This window comes from Watersipora subatra, chromosome 10 (assembly GCF_963576615.1).
Source record: "Watersipora subatra chromosome 10, tzWatSuba1.1, whole genome shotgun sequence".
In the NCBI taxonomy this organism is placed as follows: domain Eukaryota; kingdom Metazoa; phylum Bryozoa; class Gymnolaemata; order Cheilostomatida; family Watersiporidae; genus Watersipora; species Watersipora subatra.
Window position 1 is genome coordinate 30576606 of NC_088717.1, and position 16135 is coordinate 30592740.

General features: G+C 34.7%; 1 protein-coding gene and 1 long non-coding RNA gene across 6 annotated transcripts in view; one reads left to right on the forward strand and one right to left on the reverse strand.

Annotated features, from left to right (window-relative positions):
• The window catches only part of LOC137406657 (uncharacterized), a 37842-nt gene extending 28515 nt beyond the window's left edge, over window positions 1–9327 (reverse strand). Inside the window, exons 1-3 of one of the 5 annotated variants that reach the window (XM_068093267.1) lie at window positions 7874–7896; window positions 756–889; window positions 39–97 (exon numbers count right to left, since the gene is read on the reverse strand). In XM_068093267.1, the coding sequence (XP_067949368.1) occupies window positions 39–97; window positions 756–889; window positions 7874–7888 (208 nt within the window). In that variant the 5' untranslated portion in view covers window positions 7889–7896. Of the gene's footprint in view, window positions 1–38; window positions 98–755; window positions 890–1134; window positions 2649–6168; window positions 6284–7548; window positions 7671–7873; window positions 7897–8922 lie in introns of those variants that run through there. The other 4 variants (XM_068093269.1, XM_068093268.1, XM_068093266.1 and 1 more) reach the window with 4 other exon arrangements.
• Window positions 9328–9994: 667 nt separating this feature from the next.
• On the forward strand, window positions 9995–15504 carry LOC137406395 (uncharacterized). Its single transcript, XR_010979864.1, has 3 exons — window positions 9995–10045; window positions 11408–11565; window positions 14657–15504. It is a non-coding gene; the product is annotated as an uncharacterized lncRNA (long non-coding RNA).
• Window positions 15505–16135: the final 631 nt, after the last annotated feature.

The following is a 16135-nucleotide window of genomic DNA, read 5'->3' on the forward strand; positions in this document are numbered from 1 at the left end:
TTATATAGACAGGAGAGTTTAATTAGGTAACTACTTACGGAAAACCACAGGAATTCCACCTCTGATAGCTTTTCCGTTCTCAAAGAGCGACGTTGAGCTGCGAGACACATGAGAGTAAAAGAATGTACATGGAAGTAAGAGAAGGGGGAGGTAGCAGAGTAATTAGCTTGCTCACCCTTTAAAGGATGTTTTGTTCCTATTTGAGTTGAAATACCTACTGAATCATCATATGCACATAACCATGACCCCACATGACCCTATATCCTTTGTAAACAGTAATGGCTTTCTAGAATTCCCCATAGCTTTCCTATAATGTTTTGGGGAAATAGCCCCATAACGTTATAGGGCTATAGCCCTATAACGTTATGGGGCTATAGCAATGACAATCAAAATGAGCTTGTGATCAGACAGCACGATAATTCTAAGATGTCATGAAACATCTCTTGTTACACTCTCATCTCAGCAAATTTTACCATTTAGAAAAAATATACAAATTTTATAGCAAAGTAACGGTATTATAAGCTGAGAGCAAACATGAATGGTAAAATAGATACATTTGACTTTTAACCACACAGACTGCAGATACCAAAATACATTGAAATGGTGAATCGCCACAGCCATAAAAACCCGGCATTCATGGCCATATGAAAAGAATTACTTTGAGGATATGCATACACAGCAAAACTAACTTTTCGTTACTTTTCCGAAGGCTGTAGCAAACTGAAGGTGTAACTCTCAACAAGAAAAAAATATACCTGAGAAAAAGTCGCTCTTTTCCCCCACATATCCATGATATGACTGTTGCCCCAAACATGTGTATCACAACTCTGTTGTCATCATCTAAGTTAAGAGTTACCATGTCTACCTCATCAGCCATGGTACAGGCTTCCTACAGCCGATCAGAAAACACGGTCATTTATAAGCATTATACAGTGATTACATAAACAAAAGCATTATACCTCCTTGCGTGATCAAAAACTTGCTTAAAGGCATCAATGAACAACTAACAGATTGAGGCTGTAAGACTGGCAATGATACTGGCTGTCTTTACCTACATGTATATTGCAAAAATTATCATTGCAGAAATTTAAAGAACAGAAACCATCAGTACAACTTCAAGCGAACAGCAGGATCTGAACATTTCCAAACATGTATTATGCAATCAATTTAAAAAGACATTAGAAGTGCACAAGCAAAATTGAGTACAGATCTTTTGAAATTACTAATGACCTAGAACTTATAAACTGATTATACAAAGAAAACAATAAAACGAAAATAAAGAGCTTACTTAAAAGGCAAGAGTTGATCAGTAATTTTAATTACCATGATGACAATGGAATCGGTGATAAAATAAGTGTTGAACTTTAGTACAGGAAAAATCGATCAACATCTTCGTTTTGTTTTATACTTATCAGTAAGCTCTTGAATAAACTCTTGGTATAAATTTGCGTTATTATTCAATTCTTTGTCCTTCTCAGCATGAAATCCTTCTTCCACTTTGAGCCCATCATGAATGAGAAACATTCTGTCAAGAACATGAAAGGTAGCACCAGACATGTAAAGTTCACATATTAAACTCATACGATTGTAGCCAAACTGTTTGAACCGTTCATCATACTTGGGATGAGAGTCAGTTCTCAGAATAATGAAAGGCTCCCAACCAGGTACATATGGAACCTGATGTGCATCTACTGCCCGATCATTGTCTTTTTTTTGCCGCTCAAGCCAACTGGTATACTGTGTTGGACCTTGGCATTGAGGACATAACATAACATAAAACGGTCTTACTTGATTAGCTTGAATTTCTTTCTGCAAACGCTCCATTGTCCATTGATTTACACGAACATGATTGCTTTCAAACACTGGCACAACTAAAGCTGAATTTCTTGATTTCGCAATTTTCGGATGATTGTGTGCATAGTTCATAAAGATCTCATCCAAATTGAGAGAAGGCAATATGTCAATGTCTACCACAAATGAATGGGAGGTAGTCACTCGAGAAAGTGCGATATTCCGCAAATAGTTGTTAGGGTATGGCAAGTCAGAAAGAGCATAGTTCAATTCGGGTTGTTGAGCTCGGAGCTCATACAGTCTATTATGTATGCTTCGCTGACTGCAGGTTGTAGCAGTTGGATACAGTATTTGATCATAATTAATGTTGTTGATGTGAACTGTATGCAATACAGAGGTTGGTACTACGATGAATATTGAAATAGATTGGTGACCAGCACATGGACCCGTAAGAATATGCGCGAGTTCGACCAGAGGAGTGATGTCACCATGGGTCCAGATTGCTACCGAAATAGGAGATTGCCATACAATGAGAGTCATCTGTAAGTGGTAAAGATTCTTCAACGACGTATGCGTGACAAGAGAGATGCTGTGATCTGACTGAACTGTTCCATATTCTTGGGATACAAAGGGTCCGTAAATGACAATATTTCCACCAAGTGCAAAAACCTTCCGTAAGATGGGAATGTGTTTGTCTCTTACGCTTGAGCTCAACAGTTTGTAGAATATGAATACCACAATAGCACTAGCTATCAACACATAGATCCGTTTTCTAAGCATAGTTAATAGCTTCATGGTCATTGTAAGATGGTCTTTAGCAGTCTTGACAACACTAAGTAATCGTTCAACATGATGAGCTGCAAAATTATTAGACGTTTATGGGAAGTTTACAAAATGAGATATTAGAATATTTGGTATATGGGTTTGTACCATTAGACAGCAGATTTAGTTCTACAACAATAAAAAAACAGATTGTCAATATTGGGCTGACAGAGCTATTTGATATTCTTAACAGTATGTTACGTGATGATACTACAGCTACATTTTTTTCAATAGTTTTTGTCTTAATTAACATGTTAAAAAAGAACTTTCTGCCATTATTCAGTTTGTGAACCAGAAGACAACAAGGATAATTAAACCATACCTGGCGTTTAAAAACATCAAAAATAAGCTCCTTACTTCATACAAATATTTATTGAATACATAACATTTTAATAATATTTACTTTTTGTTTGTCTAGAGCGAGAGCATATTGCTGTAAAATACTTACAGCCGCCAGCAACAGCAAACGTAATAATAATAATACTAACAGCAAACGTAATAGTTCAACGTAATAGTAATAGTCGACGTAATAGTTGACAAAATAATAGGGTTACAGTTTATGTAACTGAAGCTGAAGAATGATGTTTACCAACATCCACATGATGCATTAGAGTCTACACTACAGAAGATCTTACAACGCATAAATTACCAGCTTTGTGTTATGAAATCAAGTATCGATACATTATGACAAATAATTAAAAATGAAAATCTAAAGTAGGATTGATAGCAATTCTTGCAATATCTTGCATTACCCGAATAAAGAGGCAATAACCCAGAATGCCACTAAACAAATTAAGGGACCATTTTATTACAATTAGCCAACACACAATTTTGATAGCATGCGACAAATAATTGAAGAAAGTGGTATTATTTCAAATACGAAATGTCACAATAAAAAGGTTTGGTAACACGGACGGCATTTGGAGATTCATTTATAAAAGACATGAAAGAATCAAAGATAAAGAGCATGACGAAGGCTGTAAAGAATTGGATCCTAAGGCATAATTATAGCCTATTCATAAGGCATAATTGACTAGTTATAATTATAGCTTATTCATAAGGCATAATTGACTAGTTATAATTATAGCCTATTCATAAGGCATAACTGACCAGTTATAATATTAGCCTATTCATAAGGCATAATTGACTTGTTATAATTATAGCCTATTCATAAGGCATAATTGACTAGTTATAATTATAGCCTATTCATGAGGCATAATTGACTAGTTATAATTATAGCCTATTCATAAAGCATAATTGACTAGTTATAATTATAGCCTATTCATAAGGCATAATTGACTAGTTATAATTATAGCTTATTCATAAGGCATAATTGACTAGTTATAATTATAGCCTATTCATAAGGCATAATTGACTAGTTATAATTATAGCCTATTCATAAGGCATAACTGACTAGTTATAATTATAGCCTATTCATGAGGCATAATTGACTAGTTATAGTTATACCCTATTCATAAGGCATAATTGACTAGTTATAATTATAGCCTATTCATAAGGCGCAATCGACTAGTTATAATTATAGCCTATTCATAAGACATAATTGACTAGTTATAATTATAGCTTATTCATGAGGCATAATTGACTAGTTATAATTATAGCCTATTCATAAGACATAATTGACTAGTTATAATTATAGCCTATTCATAAGGCATAATTGACTAGTTATAATTATAGCCTATTCATAAGGCATAATTGACTAGTTATAATTATAGCCTATTCATAAGGCATAATTGACTAGTTATAATTATAGCTTATTCATAAGGCATAATTGACTAGTTATAATTATAGCTTATTCATAAGGCATAATTGACTAGTTATAATTATAGCCTATTCATAAGGCATAATTGACTAGTTGTAATAATAGCCTATTCATAAGGCATAATTGACTAGTTATAATTATAGCCTATTCATGAGGCATAATTGACTAGTTATAATTATAGCCTATTCATAAGGTATAATTGACTAGTTATAATTATAGCCTATTCATAAGGCATAATTGACTAGTTATAATTATAGCCTATTCATAAGGCATAATTGACTAGTTATAATTATAGCCTATTCATAAGGCATAATTGACTAGTTATAATTTAAGCCTATTCATAAGGCATAATTGACTAGTTATAATTATAGCCTATTCTATTCATAAGGCATAATTGACTAGTTATAATTATAGCCTATTCATAAGGCATAATTGACTAGTTATAATTATAGCCTATTCATAAGGCATAATTGACTAGTTATAATTATAGCCTATTCATGAGGCATAATTGACTAGTTATAATTATAGCCTATTCATAAGGCATAATTGACTAGTTATAATTATAGCCTATTCATAAGGCATAATTGACTAGTTATAATTATAGCCTATTCATAAGGCATAATTGACTAGTTATAATTATAGCCTATTCATGAGGCATAATTGACTAGTTATAATTATAGCCTATTCATAAGGCATAATTGACTAGTTATAATTATAGCCTATTCATAAGGCATAATTGACTAGTTATAATTATAGCCTATTCATGAGGCATAATTGACTAGTTATAATTATAGCCTATTCGTAAGGCATAATTGACTAGTTGTAATTATAGCCTATTCATAAGGCATAATTGACTAGTTATAATTATAGCCTATTCATAAGGCATAATTGACTAGTTATAATTATAGCCTATTCATAAGGCATAATTGACTAGTTATAATTATAGCCTATTGGAAACTGGGTAAGCAACTGCTTTACAGACTAACTTTGGCAACTCATCAGTCACGGCTAGTTGTATGCAAGTGTCATGGCCTTTGCTTTATTAAACTTTTATGTAGATACAAGAACAGGCAATATTAAAAAACCGACCGAAATAAAATAATATGTACATGTAATGTATAATATTGATGTTTTTTTTAAAAACTATAATAGGTTGACTGTGTGACTGGTGACTGTGTTGACTACTTTAGCTCAGCTGCAAGCATCTCAGCTAAAGTAGTCAACACAGTCACCATTGGTGGGCTGAGCATTTTTAGTTGAAAAATTGAAATTGGTACAAAAGGAAGAGTATAAACCTCATTGTTCCAGCTTCTAAACATTTGCTCATGAGAGGTCCACAGCGGCTATTGAAAAAACAGCTATAGAAGATAAGTCAAGTTCAGTTGCAATGAAAAAATTCATTCCTGCGATAAGAACCACCAGCAAGATGTTTTTCCTCTTTGCAATATCTATGAACATTGAAGATAGGCAAAAGTGGTTTTACGTTTGCAAAAGGACTGTTATGCGGTTTACTTGAGGAATTACTAGAACAATTACTGTACAGTGCCCTAGCCAATGTATTAGCATTGCATCAGCCTTGTAGCAGCCTTGCATCAGCTAACACAGTCATTATAGAATTAAATCACATCACTCGTCGCACCATAACGCACACTTGATTGTGTAAAAATTTTCTTTAAAGAATGGTGTGCCGTTTAATATGGTGCATACTGTGTGTGCACTAAGTCACGCACAGGGTGACACCGAGTCACAAACAGCTTTTACTAACTTTTACCAACCGAGTCACCAAGGCTTTTATTTCAACTGCCGTTCAGGCCGTTCGTTATTTCAGGCCGTTCCATCTATGGACTGCCTGATTCTTGTTTGACTGTCGAGACTTACAGCAGTGCGGGACTGAGAAAAGAACAAGGCGATGAGAGTTTATTTTAACTTGAGTTATTTTAACTTTGTCATTAATATTGTTTTATGATTTTGTTAATTGTGTATTTTAATGGTTGACAAAGAATTTTTTAGTGAAAAATATCAGTATTGCTTGTAATAATGTAATGGCTTTGATAAGCCCGGCTTTTCTAATCGCTATGTGTTGCTGTATGGAAATATCATGAAAACAACATACCTACAGGGAATGCAGCCAGATCACAAGATAAGCAAACAATACATACAAGCAGAAAAATGCTCAGACATCAAAAGATCCAATAATTAGAAACGGCAGAAAAAATTAAATTAAAGCCTTCAAAATTGAAGGAGCACCAAGAAACTACCAAAGAAACATTAGAGGCGAATCAAATGATTACACCTATACATATCTGTCCTTCTCTGCCAGACATGACCTAGATACCAAAAGTAAGTCACGAGCTCCACCCTACACGTCTACATCATTTACACTAGCTGAAGATTTACGCAAACAAAATATCTTCGCACAACTGACAAAGCATTGAACCTGAACACTCAACCTACTGCACAGACTAGCCTTCCCGCATGCTAGATATCTATAAAAAAAAACAGCCCGATGACTCCGCCTCCTTCCAAGGGCCTGCTTAGGCGCTTTTCACTCTAGCTGCTGAAGAGCCTCTCTCCATCGCCTGCCTGTGGAATCTTTTTCCTCCACCACATGCCAAAACTGTTTAGCTATGTCACAACTCTCATTTGACTGTCGTGACTCCAAGCCATACACAGGCCTGCCAACTCTCACGCATTGCGTGTGAGACTCGCGCAATCACATCAGAGAAAAAATGAAAATGAGTGAGAAATGCGTGAGATTCTTGCCCCAATTTCCACAATTTTATATATACTATCATTGATACAGCAAATGCCCTAAAACCAAATCTCAAACATTGCCTTACTCTTGGGTTGGCAGGCCTGGCCATACAAGACTAAGCAAACAAACATGGACGACTGTTCGAACAAGGATGTAATTTTCCTTACCTATTCTAACCTTTTGTCATTAATATTGTTTAGAATTTTCTTAGTTGATTATTTTAATTGTTTGGCTTACAGAATAAAGAAGTAACTTTTACTGGTAAATACCAGTATTGCTTACAATAGCTTAACACCTTCACTAGTACCTGAACCAGTAATAATCAAATTAGTTTTCACAAGCAATACCAAAAATGCACAAACTGAACATACGATAGTCGAAATAAAATAACATGACAAACCAATTTTAACAATGGTGTAGAGTGTGGATTCGGATTCGTTATGCATAACATACTATATCCATATCTACCCATCCAGCTATCATCTAACTACCCATCACATTGTTCAGCTATCATCAAATCAGCCTAGTAATATGGAAGCCAACTTTCATGGAAAACCAATGCAATGAAGCAAGGATCGGCCAACTACGAAGTCAAGAACTACAATGGAGCGTGGAGACATTGGTTTTAACCTCAGCGCAACTTTATATATATAAATATTTAATATATAAATAGCTTAAACCCTTCATTAGTGCCCGAATCAGTTCTAATCAAATTAATTACGGACCATTACGTATAACATAATTTCTTCCCTAACCACCTAGGATAACTGGTGGGCTAGTACGGATGATATATCGACTGAATGAAGTTTGTATAGCCAAACCGACGCATAGCTCGACCACGGGCTAACCGAGTCACGCTCTCATGGATTTTCGCCACGCACATTCAAAACAAAACAACAGTTGTTTTTGTTTTGTATGTGCGTGGCGAAAATCCTTGAGTACGTGACCCGGCTAACCCGTGTGCTCGACGCAGTTTGCCAACGATAGTCTTATCCGGACGAGTATAACTGGAGTGGCTCAGAACCTAGTCACGTGACGGGGAAATTTTCTGTTTTTGTCTAATATTTAATCTCATGCCAAATCTTACTAATTTTTTCGCGATTTATATTTTTTTTTACATTTCTCTATTTTTCTATACATTTTCCAAATACCTCTCTGTGTACAATAATCTTATGCAAGATTCTGCAACTATTTATGCACATTTTTGCATAATAATAAAAACCATCGGTTGTCACTTCACAACCATAGCTGACATAAGAATAGTAGAGTATTGTGTCACCCGCGTTAAATTTTTTTAAAAAATGACCATACTAATAATTACTAACTTGGAATCTAAATACTCAATCAATTCAGCTTGCATATATATATACACTATATATATATATATACTCAGCTCAATCAACGATCTTATTATCCTCTTATAGAAATCATATTATTGTAGCCACTATCAATTTTATTCTCAATTATCATATTATACCACATTATATTAGCTTTAATTTTTAATTATGAGGTCAACAGAACAGTATTTTCTCATGAAAACCTCAATAAATAATATTCACAAACAAACAATATCTTATCTTATATTTCTTAACAGTGTTGTATGGAAATACTTCGAAAACAAGATACCAGCAGGGAATGTAAAGATACATTAAAAGATTAAACATCAATCTTGGAAACTGCTGCGTCAACACCACGTCAAGACCGCCAAAGGAATTTGGGATACAATTACATCTACCAACCATGACCAAGCACAACCAAAGATAACTGAGCTTACCCTGAGTCAGCACTTTTCCATTACATAACACAGCGCCAATCAATGTTATGCAATCCCAGTTTCAAGACACAGATATAGCGCTAATCAGATGACGGCTCAGAGACAGCGTTCCCTCCAATGGACTTACTCCTACAACACAAAGATATAATACGAACATTATACGTACCGTCCTCAGGCTATCCTGAATGCCTATAAAAGCTAACAATTTCTAGTAGCTCATCCTCTTTTGACAGTGACACTTGTAGACGTACAAGCCGAGCTTAAGAGCAGATACAGCTAGCTGTTGGCGTAAGAGATTATTTTATTTAGTTTTCACCGCTTGCTATCTATCTTATATTCTAGAATTTTGCTACTTGTGTATTAGGCTTTGGTTCATAATAATAAAAGATATTCTGATTGCTATACCAAACATCTGAGAGTTAGCATAGTTGAGGCTTGCACAAAGATCTGGGTCAGGTACCATACTCACGCTCTTTGCAACCATTGAATAAGCAAGGCTGCTTGCCTAGCCTAATTAACCACAACAAGCATAGTTTAGATTGAAGTAGAACTTGTGGTTATTAATCATTGATGTTAGTGTGGTATTCAGGTAAGGCAAATTACCTAAAAAACCATATAACAACAGTATTGGGTTATTAGTAGTGGGTTATTGCAATATTGCTGTGATAGAATATAGCATTGTGGCCAGTGTCTAATATTAATCATGATACATGATTAAATCCAACTGGGCATGTGCAAGACATGTGACAAAAACAGAAAATTCCCCGTCAAGTGACCAGGTTCTGAGCCACTCCAGTTATACTCGTCCGTCTTATCCATTTAACTAAAAATCCTTGGAAGGGCAAAGGTCATTCGCGAGTACAGAAATCCGGCCGACGCCATTTTCAGGTAGCGTATGAGTTAATTTCATTGTGTTCAATGTGAGAAAGAAATCTAATTTCAGATTTAACAGCTATGGAAGATCACGAATACACTGCTAAATCAAAGGAACAGACTACTGAGATTACTACTAATAATTTATGTAAGAGAGAGAAGGGTGTAGGCGCACAGTGCTATTGCTATTCCATGAACTGCAAAAACTGCAATAATGGACTTTTAAAGGAAAAAGCATGACATTTCACAAGTGAGTCACTTCTACTACTAGTTATATTACTATTGCTCAAGTCTACGACTACTACTAGTTGTGCTACTATTAGTTAGTACTGCCACTAGTTAGTTCTAATACACTAGTCACTGGGTGAGTGAGAGCCGATCAATGTCACTACTGAGTGTACGAGTTTGACTGTATTTTGTCGGTGATTAGATAAATTTATAAGCTAGTGAGTGAAATGTTCTTCTTTCAGAACGAAGGTTTTTTATTATTCAAATTTGGAATTTTTTTTATATTAATTATCTTGGAATTTCAAACCATTAGGTTATTTCTAAATACATGTATTTATATTTGAAGGAAATGTCTGTCGTGCCTATAATATTGTGATGTGTGGAGTTTAAAGAATTTACTCACTTGAACACCACACTAACATCAGTGATTAGTAATTACCCTGTCTCACTTTATCCAGACTATGCGTTTATGATTAATGTCTCAGAAGGCAAGCCGCCTTATTATGGATATCAAGAGTTGCAAGTTCAATTTATAAGACTTGACCCAGATTTTAGTGCAGGTCTAAATATGCTGATAATCAGATGTCAGTGTAGCAATAGAAGTACTCTTTATTCTCATAAACCAAAACCTTAATACACAAAAAGCACAATTCTAAAATAAAGCAAAGCAACAATAAGTAATAAAGCTAAGTAATAAAGTATATCTTAAGTCGACATCTAGTTGAATCTGCTCTTAAGCTCTGTCTTGTACGTCTACAAGAGGTCACAGTCAAAAGAGAAAGAGAAAAGGGATGAACTACTATAAGTGTTCCTATTTATAGGCATTTGATTAGCCTGAGAGTAGATGTATAAGGGTTAAGGGTTGTGTCTTTCGGTTACTGTGGTTGGTCATTGAGAGATCACTGTCTTCTAGTACGTCGATGGAAATTCAGCAGATTAATGAGATGGTATATTCAAATTATTTTGTCAATGTCCGGCGTTTAGCTGGAAGGAGAATGAATTTCAGCTTCACTTGGCGGTTGATTCTTCTAAGTTTAGAGTTCTTAATTAGCTGGTTGCTGCATTTGAATTATTGAACTTTGGATGCCTTCAGGAGTCTTGTTGTTGGTGTGGCTTGCTATCTGTACATCCCGTTGTGTGTATTGTGTGTACAACTTCTTGGCTTAATCCATTCTTTAGCAGTGTCTTCGTATTTCCAAGCAACAGCATAATGTATGTAAATCCAGTAATCTGTTCCATTCCGTGTCCGTATCCAGTTTTAGTGAAATGTCAATATATAACAATATCATTTATTGTTGTACCTGGATATAACTAGCAGTAAGGAGATAAGGGTAATAATACTATTGTTATTAACTAACTACTACAGTTTCTTTTTAATTTTTAGATTTCCAAAAAAGCAACTAAAAACTCTCGTTATTTACATTGGCATCGCAACCGCAGAAGAGTGAATAAGCCTGATCCTTGAGCACTTATCTGCAACGAACATTTCAATGATCCATGTTTTGACAGCAGGTTAAAACGTTCGACTGAAGTCATTTAAAGGTAATATTTTTTAATGTTGAATGATACTTTTCAATGATTGAATTTTAAACCATATTGTCAAGCACAGTGCTGCTAGGTTGCTCAACTTAAGTAGATATATCTAAAAAGAATTTAGAGACCTCAAACAGCACGCAAAACAGTTCTGGGACATCCTCGTTTTTGGGATTTAAAGATGTGGTTGCCTCAAATTTGAGTTGATCTTAAAAGAAAGCATTTTTTTCTCTATCAGTTGATATGTTGTTTGTTGTGTTAGGCAATCTCATTGCCAAGATATTTGAAGATTAAAATCGAAAAAATCTGTTCGTCGTAAAGACGCGCAGGCCAAAAAACATGCCCAGACTTGCCCAAAATGATGTCACGGGTGAATTTATCTGTCAATATATCTCGTATTCACATCGGCTATTTGCGATAAAAGTCTAGTCCTACACGGCTCTATTGGCATATATTTTATTTTGTATTTGCTCATGTTGGTTAGAATAAAATTTTAAATCCAGCTACAGATACATTATTGTGAATGTTTCAAAGGCCTCAAATAACGAAAATTGAAAATTTGTCTTACTCACTTTCTCTAAATGCTGTGTAAACATGTGAGTACCGACTACCAATTCTACCGGTCTACGGTAATTCTGTCAAGTTAACTGTAGAATAAGGTCTTTGTATCAGCACACTTCCGCGCTACCCACACTAACGATATACAGCCTCCCAAAAGCCCCGCCCACATTATGTCCGTCGCCTATCCTTGGGGCGGGGCTGTATATCATTGCCAACACTGAAAACTAGTTTCTTACTACCTTTGAAAATAATATACATAGGGATAGTGTTTTAAGGATGAGAAGTCTGCTGCAAACTGGATTTGAACTCACATTCTCCAGTTCTGCGGACATCCATATACCATATCCAATTCACTACAATATTTTGCAAATCAAGTTTTGCATTATCTTCAACAATATTATTTTATTATATAACTTTTACAAGCAAAAACATTTTCATCTCAGCATAAAGCTTTTATTAAAAATATTCATCAAGTCGTGGCCACTCACATAGTTTTAGCTGATACAATAAGATAAATTCATCTACTGCAACAAACTCAAACAAAACATCATGGTTTATGCAGCACACATTCAAGTCTCTCTTTCCCCTTTATGGCAGTTTCCACACTGACAAAGCTGCTTCGGCTGGTGGGACGACATAAACATTCTGTAATCAGTAAAACAAATGCAATAAATATATGTCATTCATAGATATGTCATTCTAAAGCGTATCTACTGAAAGCTTTCAAATTGAGAGTTTCATAGATTGCGAGTGTAATTTTAAAAACGATTAAACGTTTAACAAAGGCACAAGTACGCCAAGCCAACGACTCGGAGCTTTGGTTCTGGAAATTAAAGATTTGCATTGATCAATCGATTTTCTTCACTTTCTACAAGTGAAAAGTGAACATCTAAAGTCAAATCATAAATCTAATTTACTAGATAAAACTGCCACAGAAAATTTGAAGCAAATGTAGCTAGGAGAACCGATAAAAACCCATAAAACGATGATTAGTGATAGCAAAAAGTTATAATTTTATTAATTATTACATGTATTAATGAGTACTAAAATATTACCTTTAGTATATTCATCAATCTAAGCCATTGTATTGCTAGATGCTAAAGATTAAAAAGAAGCCATCAAGAACTCACTGTACATACGTATCTCGCACGCGCAGGAAATTACATTTTAGCCTCAAACAGGAAAATATAATCTGAATGTAAACTCAACAGGAAACTCTATAGGAAAGTCAAAGTAAAAAATAAATTTACCTCCATTCTCCGATCTTCCTCCGATCATTGGTAGAACTTTTGCTACCTGATGCCAAGAAAACTCGGAGTCACCTTCGCAGCAATTTTTACAATTATATTGTTCGCCAATAAAACGTGTCGATCGAGTAATTCATTAAAGTAACGATGTTAATTAATTTAGTAAATATCGATGTCCATGCGATTTAATAATAGAGTAAAATTCCTAAATTTGAGATCACAGCCAAAGCGTCTTACGAGTGATAACATTTATTACGGCCCATATGAAAATTTCGCGCTGATGATTGGCTAAAGAAGTGACCTCATATTTATCGCTCGTGGTTTCTTTTCAGATACATTGCTTGTGACGTCACGAAAGAAGCACCCGCTGGAACGTGAGCTTTTTAAAAGAGGGCCCCATTCAAACGCATATATCTCTGGACAGGATTGGTCTACAAAGGCAAAAATGGCATCAAATTGTACCTGATGTTTAAGCCTTTTATGGGTCTTAATTTCATTAAATCGAATTTTTTTACGCAACCACATCTTTAATGTCAAACGCATAAATTATGCTGTCCTTTTTATCGTGTGTTAACTGTGTAAATGTTTTTTTCATTTCCTAATTGTTGTAATAAAACTACATAATACCCCTGCAAATCATAAATTCCAAATTGATAGCAATAACTTGCAATTTAGAACACAAAACATCTTTTTGAAACAAAAAAAATCAAAAACATCGATTTAAATTAAAAAAATTCAAATAAATCAATATAAATCGATTTTTTTGATTTAAAAAAAATCATCGATTTTTAACAACCCTGCCTACAACACAACAGAGTAAGACATGGTGAATCTTTTTATATCAAATAACGGTAGTGTGAATCTTGTTGCAAGTCAACCTTTAAGTCTTATGCCTAAGATGGGTTATGAATGACTTCCAGTGAAAATTGCCACATTTTCATTTTACATAGCGATATGGTAGCATTTTGAGCTGTTTTATTTTCGCTTATTTTATTAGTTGTATTGTTGTATATTGAGGGTACTATTGTTTATGTGAATAAGACATTCATTTTTGTTGATTTTATGTAATTGTTATTATTGATGCTTTTGTTTAGATGGTTGGAATAATAATCCTACTGTTGCTCAGTTTAAGGCTACCTTTCGCAAACTTATCAGCAAATGTGGTGCAGAATCAAATGCTAGTAAGACAGGTAATGTTACTGCTCAACACGAGATTCTCATCATACAGGCTACTCCAGAAGTTGATCAGTTTGTGGAGCTCAATGATTTCAGATGTCAAATTTCTGTTATAGGTAACAGTAATGTCTATATATGTAGCCGGCTACATTGTGCAAAAGCTAACTTAAGTGCTGTCATGACATTGGCCGTCAGTTGCTGGTTACCACTAAGTCAAGTATCCAGTACCGACATCTCTATACTCTACTCAAGCTACAAAACAATGGAGGATTGGTGCGTCCATCAGATGGTGTCATCAGGATCCTGGTAGTTGCAGATCAATACTTTCGTATTAATACAAAGCCAGATTCACTCCATTGTTTGGTGTATTTTATCAGTAGTGTAGGATCTAGTGATGTGTTATGCTTTGGGAAACACCTTACGGATACGGCAGATGGCATATCCAACCACTGCGTCATTGATGAAAAACCTTATTCAGTCGTTTTATGATCTCCGACAGCATCATTATGCTAAAATCCTACACTCAAACTGCAAGGTGCATCTTTGTGGCATACAATACTAAAGTAGTACTTTTTAAAGGCCGGTAACAATGTAATCACTGTAATATTCGTCTGCAGCTGTTGTTGTGTTGTTATTCCTAATCTGATTTAGTTCTAAGAAACTCTGATGCACCTTGGCTCAATATCCAGTGCTATACAAATCTCATTTTACCCAGTTTTTGTATGTATAAGATTAATCATCTGATTACACTAATTCCTGCATTTCCTTGTTTGCATTATTTTGATTATCCTCAAATACAACTGTTTTAAATTTCCGTTTAGTTGTTGCAGTAGTTCATTCCATATTTTACAGATACTGTATTATACATATCATACATTCATAAGCTATTATCACTTAAATCTTGAAAACAGTTTCTGTTTTGGCAGCATACCTACCTATGTATTGTTTTTATCGAAATACTTCATGTGCTAAGTTTTTCCTTATGCATTTATGCATATGTAATATAAATTTTAATATAATGGAACAACTGTTATTTGCCTGAATATATCATTTGCTGGGTTTATGCATTTGTAATACAACAGTTTGTATGAATAACATGGTCCACGAAAATCTATTTTACATCTACTTATCATTTGATATATCCCACTCCATATGTTATAAATAGGTTTTCTTCTATAAGGGCACTCTAAACGTTGTGTAGGAGGAGTTTTCATTAACACCCAGCTGGAAAATAACTATTCAACATGTAAATTTCTGTCACTTTTCACCATTTGTTTGCAAACGAAACTAGTATTCGATTAGCTCTCCAATATGGCGCATACGTTACGTATTATTATTAACGTAAAAGTCACGTGATTGCCATTCCAGAGGTTTTAAGTTCAATGGCCTTATCAAACGTAATTTTCCTTTTTAAGTCCGAACGCATTGCGTTGAAAAAAAGATTACACGGTAGTTGCTAAAAATTTAAGTTGAAAGCATAGCGATGAAGATCTATGAAAGGGATATAGTAGCTTGATAAATAAAGATACTGAAGCAGTCCTGCCAACCCAAGAGTGGGCAATGCGTGAGATTTGGTTTTGGGGCAATCGATGTAT